Here is a 14,801-nt window from a genome sequence, read left to right as displayed (position 1 = left end):
CTGCTCCCGGGTCAGTGGAGACCACATGGGGAGCCTGGACCTCCCCCTCTCCTCAGGGTGGCATCAGGGAAAGCCTGTGGACAGTCAGGATTTTCACCATGGTGTCAGGGAGCTGGAACTCCCACTCCCACCCAGCAGTGAGCGGCGCCCCCCCCCCCCACCCTTAGGTGTCCCACGAGGTTGCCTGGGGGACCTGGGATCTCCCCCCACCTGGCAGCATCCCTGCTGCCTCTGCCAGAGCGGTGTCAGGAAAGCCGGCTAAAACAGAAGGCTTAATGAAGACCCAAGACACACAACACCCAGAACCCAGAAGAACTCAAACCGAATTAAAGAGGATTATCAGCAGAGGCTAATACCTAGAAGATGATGTGAGAATTATCTGGCAGATTTTAGAGCAGCCATGATAAAAATGTTCCATGAGCAATTTCAAACGCAGTGGAAATGACGGAAAAATCAGAAGGCCTCAGCAACAAAATAGCAAGTCTCAGCAAAGACACCGAATATATGGAGAAGAACCAAATGGAAATTTTTAGAACTTAAAAATGTAATAACTGAAATAAAAACTCAGTGGATGAGACCAAGGAAGAGGACAGAGGAAAGAATGAGTGAAGCAGAAAACAGAATCACAGAAATCACCCAGCCTGAATAATAGAAAATAGACTGAAAAAAACGAACAGAGCCCAGGGCCTGAGGAACTATAATAAAAGGAAGTTCAAGTCACTGAGTCCCAGAAGGAGAGGAAAAATTGGCTGTGGCTGGAAAGTACTCAAACATTCTTGAAATAATAAAGTTAGAGAAATGGAGACCAGATTTGTGGCCAGGAGTTGAGGAAGAGGCAGAGGTGGGAGAGGGGACGGGTGTGGCTATAAAAGGGCAGCATGAGGGGTCCCTGTGACAGAAACGTTCCCTGTCTTGATGGCAGCCGTGTCAATTCCCTGCTCATGACGTTGTACCATAATTTTGCGGGATGCTACCACTGGGGAAACTGGGTGAATGATACAACGGGACCTCTGTATTCTGTTTTACAACTGCATGTGAATCTACAGTTATCTTAAAAGAAGTTAATTGAAAAAAAAATAACTCTGCGTGGGTAACCTCTCATCTGTAAGTCCTGTTTGCATTTTCTCTTTTAGATCTATGCTACCAAGTTGCCCTGGATGTACTGATTCATATTCCCACGAGCAGAGTTTGGCTATCCCCTCATCAAAATGGGGTACATAATTTATTCTTTAATAATCTTTGTCAAGCTTATCAGTGAACTTTTCTTAATTATAAGGGCATAACCTGCCAGGGCAGCCTAGCACAAAAGACAGCACTGATTAAGTCATTGTGATGGTTCCAATCTCACAGGTAAAAAATTACCAATTATATAAGTGAAAAATTCTTAATATTACTGAATTATTATTTGTTTACGTTTTTTTCTACCTATCATGAACCCACTTGCTTTCACCTTTACTAAGTAATGAATGAGTAAATGAATACTAAAGCTATTTGCAGGTCAAGTTTTTTAGTCAACAAGTTTAGATAGGAAAAAATTAGATAATCATCTAAATATGGGCCAAAGCAGAAGTATAACAGGGGTTAAAATAATACTTTTACATTTACCTTTAAAAACCAATGGCATAAAGATGTGAAAAGGAAGATATGGTGTAACAGACCTTTACTTAATCTCTAGAGGTGCTACCTAACAAAATCTGAATATAAACCAACATCTAACCAAAAATCATGCAAAGTCAGGCTGCTCTGAGACTCCCCTGGTGTCGGGACAGCCGTCACACTGTCATGTGTGAGGACTGGACACATATCCCATGGGTCCTCCTCCAAGTGTCACACATCTGAGAAGATCGCTGACAGGCAAAGTTGCTCCAGACAGAAATGCAGAGCTTCAGTCGTCAGAGTGGGCGAGCTCCCCCATAGGGGCAGTACTTCTAAAATGACTCCACACGTTTATATATTCAAGCAGAAGTCTTTCTCTTTCCTATGTTTCCCATAACGCCATGCATTGTTTTCTGAAGCCGCCTCGTGATTTGCACGTAGTGGTGTTAATAAATATTCTGCCCACTAATTCATTACTTTTGCTGCTACGGGGACAAGTCAGAACAATGTGGACTCCAGAAGGAATCTTGATAAGCCATTTGAAAAACTCTATCTTCATCTGGTTCAATAATTGTTACATGACTTAGTTTCAAATGGAACTACTCATTAGCAATTGCTGATCAATGTGAAAAGAAAAAAAATTTCATCAACTAATTCAGCAGCTTCAGATGTGGAAAAAGAAATCGTCACAACAAGCAAGTGGAAGAGTCTGATCATTCGCTTTCAAGCTGCACATGGTGGAACTCCAGGGTAAAGCTCTACTATGTGATGCGCTCAGCACAAAACTGAGAAAAAATAGTACAGCCCTTTCTACCAGAGTGCAAATGTTGCAAGATATCAAGAATAAAATTTAACAGGAATTGTTTTTCTTCTACTGGTCCCTGAAAAAAATAAAGTGATGCCCCCACCCCTCTTGTTTGTGTTCAGGCTATTTTTAGGATTTATACGACAGTCAGATTGCTGGTGTTAATATTAGTTTAATAATAAGTCTCCCTTTCTGGAAGAAAAAAAACAAAAAGCATCCAATGAAAACCAGTATGATGATACTTTCTGGAAGAAAAAAAAAGCATCCAATGAAAACCAGTATGATGACACCATCCAAGTTGCCAAAACTCAAAGCTGAAACTCAAACACTGTTTGTTGAACCAAGGCAAATATTTGCTCTGCTAAAAGAAAACAAGACTTTAAGCAGAAATTTCCCTCTGTCCTTTGAAAGGTTTTTTTATTAAATTAGAAAATATTTAATGTCCAACAATGAAAGGAGTAGTCCCAGGGTCTACATGAAGCAATTTACAGTCAAGCAAGGCGTTTTTATTTAGGTCTGTGACTCTTTCAAACAACTACTTAATGTGAGTATTTCTAACAGACCATGAAATGGCTTATTTCACATGTGAGTAACGTGGACAGCAAGCGCCCTATACCAAATTTTAATAAATTTGTTTACTACTCATACAAGTAGTAAAAAAATAACTTCAAATGAATTGTAGAGAGTGTTAGCATCCTTAACTGCATCCTGGGAAATATTCTAATACGCATCATCCCTGGAGTCCAACCATCAACCCCAGCTACTGTAATTCCTAGTATAGTTGAACTAGTATTTCAGAAACGTCCTACAAGTTGGTGAAAAACATTTTAATTGGCTAATCTCTAAATATTCCTGAAAAACACACTGTAAAACAGTAACTGCCAACATTCTACTGAACACACTGTTCTAAGTGCTTAAACATGCAAGAATATACAGTTGCTGTCAGGATAAAAGGGCATAATGTGGGTATTACCACTAATCCCATTTACAGCCGAGGAAGCCAAGGCAGAGAGAGGTTAACTGACTCACCAGAGGTTACCCAGCTTGTAAATGTCGGGTCTGAGATTCAAACCATGGTGGTCTGACCCCAGAGCCTATACTTGCGGTTGCCCTGTTACATCCCTCGTGCTTGTACACAATTTGGGCTAAGTCACTCAAAATATTCATGGGATTTCACCAATATCGGCTCAAATACCACAACAGTCAATAAGTGGTGGGTTTTCACTTACTATTTAAACGTTTCTCCCATGTCTGACAAACTGCTTTTGTACTTATCTAGAAAGTTTCTCTTGCGTGGAAGCAGAGGTTTAAGAAAGACAGAGTGATAAGCAAACTTTAACCTCCAGGACATCCTATTATTCCCTTCCCCTGGCAAGGGTCTTAGCGCTTGCTTTCTTTTGATTAGCATTTCCTTCCATTTTTCTTCACATTATTCATAACCCAGCCCATATTTTCCCACTGTAAACAAATCTCACTTCCGTGGGGGAGGTTTCCTTCTAGTTCTTTAAAAGAAATTAATTGGTGTTATTTTTCTCCCAGGCTGATCCCTAATGACCCAATGAACTGTTTATTTTAATTGCACCCATGTGCCTTTATATTGGGGGGTTATGAAGGCCCAATAAAATAAGGAAGGCAATTAGAACTGCCAGAGAGCGCCTGGGATGCCCAGACCCAGTGAAATACACACTTTAGCACCTTCTGATAATTGCACATTTATAAGAGGCAAAGGACAACAAAATGCTCTGGGGTTTAAACAATCACAGTGATCTGAATTCAGGCTGTAAGTCTGTACGTCTTTCAAGCAAAAGCTCCTTTCCCCATTTCCACATGGGTCATTTGGTGCAGTGAGCAATTAGAGAAAGAAAGCAGCAAAGCTAGGTTACTTTGTGTAGGTTTAACATGCAAAAATACCCACAGTTTCTAACTCAGATAATGGCAGGCATTGTGAGAAGGAGGCAGCTGTTTTGCTTTTTTCTAAAGCTCACAATCACTATTTACTAAGCTGCCTTATTCCACTCAGATTTTTCTTAAAACTTATGAATGGGCCCAATTAAAAAAAAATCCTCTTCAGAATATTGATGCCTGCAAATCTGCAGAGTCAGACTCAGGAGCTTATTAACTGGTCACAATGAATGTACACCGTCCTCAGGCATCTGCCAATAATTGAGGCTGTTCCATTATTTCCAAAATAATAATAAACATCACTCTACTTTACCTAAGGCTCTTGGCCCTATGATCTCAAAATTCAGTGACACATCTTTTCAAAACTGCTATGTGATACAGAATTAACATGAAAAATCTAACCACGTCACATCAGAAGTTTTTTGAGAACTAAATGTATACCGGATGGATATGAAGCACACACTAACGAGAAGGTATCTGGACGCCCCCTTCCCTCCTCTCTTCAGACCTCAGCCCTTTTCCACGTTTGCCTGACATCTTCCATGTCAATCAACACCCTCTGTGATGGTGGCCTGACTGTTCACAATGTCCCTACATGGTTGCTGAATTCCAAAATGCAGGTTATACCAGTATAAAGGAGGCAGGCCTGTACATAAACAATCTTAATGTCAAAAGATGGAAACATCTGAAGAGAAAGCTGCTTGGAAAACAGGACATTCAGTTATTTTCAATCTAGTTGAATTTAGTCCGGTTATTCGGGGACAAAGCATCAAATCTATAAATTTAAAAACTACCAAGTCATTTGCAAGGCCCATATCCTCACTCCATCACTCGTGGTTGGGTATGTCAGGGGAGGGATCTGGAAGGAGTAGCTCTTAATAAAACAAGATGTGCCTAAGGTATGCAGAAAAAGATGGACTGCTGTCAGATCATGTCCACGGTTCAGGTGGAGAAGAAACAGAATGGTAGATGATTTGTTTAGACAACGTAAAACAAATCATACAAAATATGCAGTTCATATCCAAGTCTAAAGATTTTTTTTGCACCATTCCTTTTGTATTTCATGGATACATTATCACTGGATAAAGAGAAAACAAGTATTTTAGTATCAAACTGTACTCTGGTCCTAATTCCAAACATCTATAAATGGGCAAGGTTATAAAACAATTTTCAGTGATATATTAGGTCCTTTCTAAACTTGTTAATTATGAGTTTAGAAACTATTCTTTTGAGTGCAAAACTAAATCTCTGCCAAACCAGAAAGACAGGTACCAGTGTGTTCTTAAATTTGCCGAGAGAGAGAGAGAGAGAGAGAGAGAGAGAGAGAGAGAGAGAGAGAGAGAGAGAGAGAGAGAGAGAGAGAGATTTCCTGATCCTTTCAGTTTACTTGCCCAAGTCTCACAGGCCTTACGGTTGGAAATATCCTCATACTTCTATTTTGCTGCAATAATGGCGCCTTCCTTCGGATTACTGAAGGAGGTTAGAAAAAAATGGATCACCTCCTGCCTTAGGATTTTTCCTCTCTGCCTGATTTATAAAGAGTCCCTTTAGGGAGGTAGAATGAGATCTACCTTAATCTACCAGGATTAAGTCCTGGTTACAACTCCACCACACACTAGCTGTGGGACCCCAGGCAGGTCACCTCCCCTCACACTGCATATGCTCCTCCCAGCTCTAAACGGTACATCTCAGCCTTAATGGAAAGGTATTCTCTTCTTTCCTTTTTTTTTTAAATTGGCTTAAGTGAATTTTATTGGTTTTCTTTGTTACTGGAGGTATTCCATTGGGCTGACTTGCAGGCATTTCAAAGGAATGCACATACAAGTACAGAATAAATACATATAAACAACCAGAAGATATTAATATATCAATAGCACTAATATTAGTTATGACCTACTGGTAGTGAGATACTTTTACTAAACAATCTCCCCCTCTCTCACAAGGAAGGCTTGAAGGATACAGACCACAGTGTTTGCATGTTCTTGCTTCCACGAGTTTTTCTGTATTCTTTCACAAGGTCTTGAAACTTTCAGTAAGGAATGATTTTATCCGGAAAAAAACCCCAATAATTGTTATTTTCCCACAGGGTATATGTTTTAGATTCGAGAAAACACAGACCAACCTGTGGAAAACATTTGCAAAACTCTGAATAGAACTGGGCTACAGTTAATGACCTTGGCACCTGGCAGAGCTTACAAACCGGTAGGCGCTCAGCCTGTCACCTGCCCTTGAAAGCAGCTCCTTTGCCCCTTTCCTGTTTGCCCACTTCTGCTCCCTTCTAACCTTAGAAGAACCTAATTATAGGAATGCGATCACTAAGCAACTGAAACTAACTCCTGACTTACGTTCTCCTGAAAGCGCACCATGCCTTGTCTAACCTGTGGATTCTTTTCCTACGTTTTAAGAAGTAAGAATGTAGAATTAAGCAGTTAAAAATGACTAGCTCTCTACCCCCAACAGTCCCCTTAGCAATCCTGCAGGAGATCATGGGGGCAAGATAACATGGGAAGAGAGAGTCAGCCAGTCTGCCCTCCATGGACAAGGATGCAGAACCCAACCTCCTGCCTCGATGATTCACTGAGATTCTTTTCCCTTTACAAACTGTCATGGCTGAGCAGAATCTTCAGAATTGGTCTCTGGACACAAGTCCACCTTCTCCCCAGACTGCTGGCTTTTCTGATTAAAGCACTTTCCTTTCTACTGACACTTGCCTCTCGAGTTATTGGCTTATGAGCAGTAAGCAGCCGAACCTCGGTTTGGTTACACCCTTATTACTGTCTTCCTTCCCCAAACTAGCCAACCACAGTCAGCTTCTCAAGAAAATTCTACTCCCAAGAGGACAGAATATTTGTTGTGCTATTTAGAGAAGTCTTCAGTGCCAACTATGAAAGGTCGAAAGAAATTTTGGTGAAAAACAATCCAACTCTTTTCAAATAGTTGAATAAACTTCACAAATAAACACGCTTATTATCCTATGATAATGAGGCATACAAATTCCTCCAAACTTTGAAAACAGAGCCATGCAAACGCATTCCTCAGGCATGAAGGCCTCCCTCACAAAAATGTCTGAGGCAGGCCTTTTGCTATCGTTGTATTCCATCGGCTTTTGTGATTCCAGAGCACGGCACTGAAATGAGGAGTGAGGCGCCATGTTTTAGAACTAGATAAATTACACTTTTACGGCAACCTTAGAGAATGAATTTTGGATGCTCTACACGAGCTGCTTGATTTGTGTTTCTTGCTTTTGGCTGGGATGTGCAAAGGCTGAGTCATCCACCTTCCCAAGCCCTGTTCCACAGTACACAGCAAAACCCTACTAACTCTGTCAGAGCAAGTCTGCAACAAGAGGCTGATGACTTAATATAAATATTCAGAGATTTCCATAAAAGTTAATCAAAACATGTATTACAAGCTTCTAGATCCAGGAGCCCCCCCCCCCTTTTTGCCCACAGTCTTCTGAGAGAGCTGTGGCTAAGGGGTGGGGTCTATAAAACTCTCTGGAACCAGCAACCATACGAGTTGCAGACAGGTCAGCAACGATCATTTTTTCCCCTTTCAGTCATCTTCAGAAAAAAAATACATCACCAACACAACTGTTTCCTTTTTAGAAAGAATTCAGCCTTTCTTTGCCATGTACATCAAGGAACAGTTAATAGTGACTTACACGATAACTCAAAATATTTACTCACACACAGATTAGACGCAGCCAGGGCATAAAATTAACATGAGCAGCATGCACACATGTACACAAAAGGCATTTTGTCTGGACGGCAGGAGGACGGTGCTAGTCCTGCCGGTGGCTGACTTGCTGAGCCTGGGAGACCAGGAGGTAGATGGCTGCCAACAATGTAGAGATGAGCCTTGCCCGGCACTCAGATGTCCAAGTACCCCAGCTAAATGCTTTTCAAACCCCTTCCGTTGTGGAAGCATAACCAATGAATGGAAATACCACCCACCATCATCTCTGATCAGGTGGAGGCCCTGGGAGCAAGTGGAGGAAACGAACTGCCCGGACGCCCAAGTGTTCGCCTACCTGCTGGGACCTCAGGATGGCCGCGTCAATCTCCTCCACCTTCTGTGTGATGGTGTCGCTCACCAAGCGGTAGCGGTCATTGTCCTCGGCCACCATTTTTTCCAGCCCTTCCCTCGCCCTCCAGGGCACCAGCTCCAGGAGAGCAGAGCTCACTTCGTTAAGGGAGTCCAGCAGGGCTTTGCTGCTCTTAGCTTCCTTCTTTAGCTCCTGAAAACAGAAGGAAGAAAACAAAAACTTGTGGGAAACGCCAAGTCTGAACGGGCTTCTCCTCTAACTGTCCTTGGGGCTAAAGTCCTTCACAGGCCAACGTGATGCATGGATCACCTTAGTGCCAGTTACCCCAGTTCTATACCCCTTGGTTACTTAAAGCTATTTTGCAGAAAGGAAAGTGTTCCCTGAGAAGTTCCAAAGAACACTTCCTTGGTCAACATGGCAAGACTTTAGCTTTGAAATGTAATATAAATGTTTAAAAATTGGGAACCCGAACCTGGCAAGTTAACCCAGCAAGTTAATCCAGCTTGCTGGTAACCTTGAAGTAATCAGGTACCAGAAAACTAAAGAGGAAAGTCCAAACCAGAATCAAGTGACCCTCAAAACAAGGACACACTGGCTTTAAATCATCCCAGTTGAATCATTATAGGCTCAGTGGACCTGACCTCCCGGACTGCCTTCACCCATGTGTGATCGTACTTCAGGATGATAAAAACCGAGGCGGACAACTCTAAGAAGGATGATCAGCATGAGAGAATACCACTCTTGCAATATAATTAGAAAAGCCACCTCATGCTTGGCATCTATCTTATAAAGGTATCACTATTCTAACCAAATTATGTGTATCTCTGAAACAGTGATCATTTTCTTTTTTTTTTTTCTGTTTTCATCATTCTGTTTCTATAAGATTCGAGAAACAAATGACAATATGCTGTTTTCACGTCTGGGCTCCTAAAAGTTTAAATAGCTGATCTGCTGCCAATTTCTGTTGGGTCCACGCCCACCAAGGCATCCGTAAGTATATTAGTAATGACACGTGATAAATATCACTTTGCCCCTGTGTGAATAAGGCTCCCTGAGAGATAACAAGCAGATCCAAAGAGTGTATAAATCGGAGCGTACTTTTTGCCTCGCGTGTGCTTGGCTGGAGGCTTCTCCCTTCAGAACCTGCGTTTCGTATGCAAGCAACTCGACCTCCACCTTGTCCAGCCAGGCGTACAGCTCCTCGTGCGTGGAGTGCAGTCGCCTCGCGAGCTGCAGTGCCTGGTCCAGGGTCTTGGCGACGTCCGCGCTCAGTTTAGTGATGTCTTGGTACCTCGCTTTAATGGCTTCCAATTTATCTTGAATTATTAAAACTTCATCACCTAGAATTTCAAAGGCATGTCATATCTCGTGAAAGGGGAAGAAGAGTTCTTCAGCTAAAGAAGTTCTGACCCAAGAAAAGCCCTTTCCTAGGTTTGAATTTTTCTGAGGATATCTGGAGAGTGTAAACAGTTCTGAAAATGCAAATATAAAAACTGTAAAGGGCTATGTGGAATGCACCACCTTTGCAACTATTTGTATGGTCTTTCCGTTTTCAAGCATCGGGGTTAAAAACTGCCTAGGTTTGCATACTGAGTTTGTGGCTTACTACCTTGCACAAGATACCTCACCTCTCTCTGTGCCCCTGGTTACTTATCATTACGAATAGAACCTACTTCATAAAGTTGTGATAAAAATTCAATGAGTTTATATTTGCAAAATGTTTAGAATAGTGACTGCCAAATACATACATTTATATATGTATAATCTATGCATGTGTGTGTGTGTGTTAAAAATAATAAACTCAGGGCTTCCCTGGTGGCGCAGTGGTTGAGAGTCCGCCTGCCGATGCAGGGGACACGGGTTCGTGCCCCGGTCCGGGAAGATCCCACATGCTGCGGAGCGGCTGGGCTCGTGAGCCATGGCCGCTGAGCCTGCGCATCTGGAGCCTGTGCTCCGCAACGGGAAAGGCCACAACAGTGAGAGGCCCACGTACCGCAGAAAAAAAAAATAAATAAAAATAATAATAAACTCACCTGCACTATTCCAATAGATCCTCACCTGCCTCTATTTAATTTTCAGACACACAGAGAAATTGTGTCCTGGGCTTCAGAGTCCAAGTGCAAGGCTCTCGATACTATATCAAATTCTTCCCATTCATAATGAATGGTACCTGTCCCCCACCACACACATGTGCTGAATTGGATATAAATACAATGAGACATTCCTACAGCCAAAGGAATTACTAAAACAAGGTAATATCTGTTTTCTTGGTGAGTTCAAGCACAGAGAAATGAAACCTGGGTATAGTCACAGTATGTGTCACTGAATGCCATCTATCTTAAAAATTTAAAAAGCTGTCTACAACCTATGTGCTCATCTAGAACAACTGCCTTCCACAAGTGGAAAACTAATGTCACTCTGCCATGGGATTCTCTGACCAATGCTTGGTGTTATGAGTAATACACAAAACTTCCATTAAAAACTCAGTGAGATCATGAGAAAAACAATGAAATCATAGTCTAAAACCCCCTCGGTCGGCCTTCAAAGCATTCTCCAGGATGAAATCTTGGAGTGGCCCCAAAATTCGAGTGTGCTTTGTGTTTTTCCCCCATCTCTAAAATATTTTGAAAGCAACACAAAATACTCACGTCATGAGGATTTGATTTGAAAGGTATCTCACCTGTTGTTCGTTTAAGTAGTTCTAAACCATTTAGTAAGGCCTGATCTACATTTTGTTTTCTGAGTAGGATGTCCTCTTGCAGAACCTAAAACACAGGTATCATTTTCATGCGGGGGGAAAAAAAATTTAAATAAGCATTGGCATTATCAGTTAATCTTATTTGAGGAAACACCTTTTCAAATATTCCTCACTGTTCTCATGTTTACCCAACTTTTTACCACCACTGTGCCCATGTCTCAGTTCATCTATCATAATTCACTCCCCTCTTCAAAAAATGGGCGATGTGGAGACACTGGAGTACTGGTTAATTATGGGCCTTTGTATACAAAGATGAAATAACAAAATAAAAGTCAACAATCCAGCTATTGGATAAATTAAATCTCTTCTTACATGTGACTTCATTAAAAGTAACTGAATACAACACTACTTACTATATATAAAACAGATAAACGACAAGGACCTACAGTACAGCACAGGGAACTCTGCTCAATACTTCGTAATAACCTATATGGGAAAAGAATCTGAAAAAGTGTATATATATACACACATATATACACACACATATATATATATGTGTGGTGTGTGTGTGTGTGTGTGTGTATATATATATACACACACTGAATCCCTATGCTGTACACCTGAAACTAACACAACATTGTAAATCAACTATACTTCAATTTAAAAAAAGTCACTGTATACATAGGTAATGTCTTATTTGAGTACAGCAACTCACCTAAATCATAGTGAACATAAAATAATACAGAAATAACGAAGACTGAGAAAATGAGGACAACTGAAATGAAAAAATAAAGTAAAATAAATCAAAATACCCGCAGCTCAGCCTGCTGTGTCCACAGCCCCTCAGGGCTGGAATCCTGGACGGAGAGCCTCCTCAGCTTGTCATGCACTTCACTCAGCCAGTTCATCAGCTCCACTTCATCTTCCCCAAAAATCTTAGCATTACACAGAGCCTGCTGGAGAAGCTCAGACCTGCCGTGGCTTTTCTCTTGAATCTCAATGTACCACACTTGAGAGGAGTCTAATTTACTCTGCACCATATCTTTATCCTCCCTGGAGCTCAAAACCTTTAAGGACTGGCCAATGCTAATGGCCTGGTGTAAATGTTTATTATGATGGTTGATGTCATCTTCTAAGGCCTAAATAAAGTTTAAAAAAGGAAACAAAAAGAATGGACAAATAAAAATGACAACATAAATTGAACAAAAAGCTGACACATGAAATGGGTCTAAGGTTGCACTGATGCATCACACAACAGTACAAAACTCAAATGCATGTCATAAAACCACAAAGGGCACGGAAAACTGGATCTCACTAACGTGTGATGGGAACCTTACTTTGTGCTGGGCAATTTGTTCCTCCAGCTTGGATGCTTGGGTTCCAATGGGTTCGCTATTCGCCAGCCTCTTTTCTGTAGTTGTCAGCCACTCATTCAGTGGTTCTAAGGTTTCGTGAAACTGCTGTGCTACCACTGAGATACCTTCCAACTGACGATTCCTGAAAACGTGCCAAGAGGAAGGTCATTCAGGGATGAGAAACGTGGGAAACTGTCAACAGAAATCTTCACTCATGCTCCCGTGTTCCACTCCAAACAGTTTTTGTAGAAAACATCTAACATTAAAATGAAAATCTCTCACATGGAGAGGACACTTTAAAATATTTCTCCTATTCTCCATGCTTCCACTGCGGGGGGCCGGGGTTCAATCCCTGGTCGGGGAACTAAGATCCCACAAGCCACGTGACATGGCCAAAAAAAAAAAAAAAAAAAACTATGAAAAACTTTAAAAAATAGTTCTCCTATTAAATAAAAGTAAAGCTGAACAACACCTCAACCTCAAGGGCCTAAATCTTGTGAAAGTCTTAAGTAACCTGGTTGTAATACTTACAATAATAATAGGTATAATCATAGTAATGTTATAATAACAATAGTAGCCATAATAATGATAGTAATAGGTAATACTTACTGAACATATATTCTGTGCTTTATATAATAGTTAACTTCAATCGGAGCATCAGTTACTGAAATTGCTTTAATCAAATGGTCAAAATTAGATTTAAATTTTGAAGAATAACTATAGCATCCCCTGTGCTGGAATTACTAGTGAGTCCTCCTTTAAAAAGTACACTGTCAGGTATATTTCCCCAAGGCAACAGTGAATATTTTATGGACTAAAATATCATGAAAGAGGAGAAATATTCCTCAGACTTTAACTTGTAACAGAGTTTGAATGCTTTTAGAAAACCCATTGTTTCCTCCCTTAAAAAGGTACCACGTAAGTTAAAACCTACTTGCACGGTCCTTGGTTTTTATCTACGGCAAGTGATTGTGCTGGTCTGTATACAGAGGACCTGATGCTGTATCCAATCCTGTGAATTATTTTTGCTGGGACCAAGAGCAGCTGTCTTCACCTGTTATCATGTTTAATTCTTAGAGAATTACATGATTTGAGAAATGAGCTTTCTATGGGGACAAAGGGAATTATGGACAACTGGCACATGCTACCGAACATAATTTCTATACCTTCATATCACAAATTACACATGCATATATTTTTAAAACCTTCAGTTGAAATACATTTGATCTTTTTAAAAAAATGAATAAAATTACTACATTATTTTTGACTTCTGGATGATCACTATTTATGACTCTTTCTTAAAAATTCTAATATCCAATCACCTAGAATCACTAGAAAGAACTATTTTGTAACTAGGTTTAATTGACTATGATTTAAATTGTAAGGGAATCTATTAGTCTGTGTGTGAATCGTAGCATCACCACCATCCCTCCACTTAATACCGCTGTGAGGAAGGTTTAGGGAAAAAAAAGGACAGTCATGGGAGTGAAGCAGAGATCTAGACTTTCATTTATTAAAAAAAAGTATTGAGAGTCTCTCCCATGGCAGTAATTCTGGGGCATTACACAGAAGGAATAATCTACTGACACACATTAAAGAATAACATGAAACTTCCAGCCTCCTTCGGAGCCCCTTATTCAATGGTCCTAGAATGATAACTCCTTCTACTCCGTAATTCAAGATTGGACAAACTCTTCTCTGCACCATCTTAGTTCCAAAGAAGGTAGGAATGTATGGAGATGCTCATTCTCTTCAGTGGCTCATCTATTTCCAACCCAGCCAGTGTACACTTCAGTGTAGCTACAACATGACATCGGTCAATGTGGTGCCAGTGAAGAGAATGAAGAAAGAACTATATTCAATATCTTATGATAAATCATAATGGAAAAGAATATTTTAAAAAAGAATGTATATGTATGTATAACTGAGTCACTTTGCTGTACAGCAGAAATTCATACAACATTGTAAATCAACTATATACTTCAATTAAAAAAATTAAAAAGAAAAAAAACGAAGTGTAATGAAGCCCGGTGGAGCCACGCTCCAGCTTCCGGCCCTGGTAGACGTCACAGTGCCCTCCACCTGCCTCACTTCCCAGATAACTCCCACTCCTCCTTTAAAACAGAGCTTAGCTATCACTTTCCTGCCCCAGGCCAGGTTCCTCCTGTTCTCTGCTTCCACAGCACCCTGTGCCCAGGTTTCACTTTGAACCATCACATTTGTCATTAGTCTTCAATGGCTACGAAACCCTGCTAGGCTGTCCCTTGTCTGAGGGCAGGGATGATCTGACCAGCGTACCCCTGCGGAAGGCCCAGCTCTGCCTGATGCACGGTAGGCAGGCGATAACTACGGTATAAATGAATGAACGAATGACCCCCAAAGGAAATACTCTTAAGA

General features: G+C 40.9%; 1 protein-coding gene across 5 annotated transcripts in view; it reads right to left on the bottom strand.

Moving 5' to 3' along the window:
* DST (dystonin) overlaps window positions 1-14,801 on the bottom strand; it is a 494,628-nt gene that overhangs the window by 63,644 nt on the left and 416,183 nt on the right. For all 5 annotated transcript variants that reach the window (XM_012532210.3, XM_033424298.2, XM_033424315.2 and 2 more), the window contains 5 exons: window positions 12,387-12,546; window positions 11,862-12,188; window positions 11,032-11,116; window positions 9,450-9,691; window positions 8,337-8,543 (listed from right to left, as the gene is read on the bottom strand). In XM_012532210.3, coding sequence (XP_012387664.2) covers window positions 8,337-8,543; window positions 9,450-9,691; window positions 11,032-11,116; window positions 11,862-12,188; window positions 12,387-12,546 — 1,021 coding nt within the window. The remainder of the gene's footprint in view (window positions 1-8,336; window positions 8,544-9,449; window positions 9,692-11,031; window positions 11,117-11,861; window positions 12,189-12,386; window positions 12,547-14,801) is intronic.

The sequence above is a fragment of the Orcinus orca genome, chromosome 10 (assembly GCF_937001465.1).
Source record: "Orcinus orca chromosome 10, mOrcOrc1.1, whole genome shotgun sequence".
Classification (NCBI taxonomy): domain Eukaryota; kingdom Metazoa; phylum Chordata; class Mammalia; order Artiodactyla; family Delphinidae; genus Orcinus; species Orcinus orca.
Note: the sequence above shows the minus strand (reverse complement) of the source record. Positions and strands in the feature narration are given on the sequence as shown.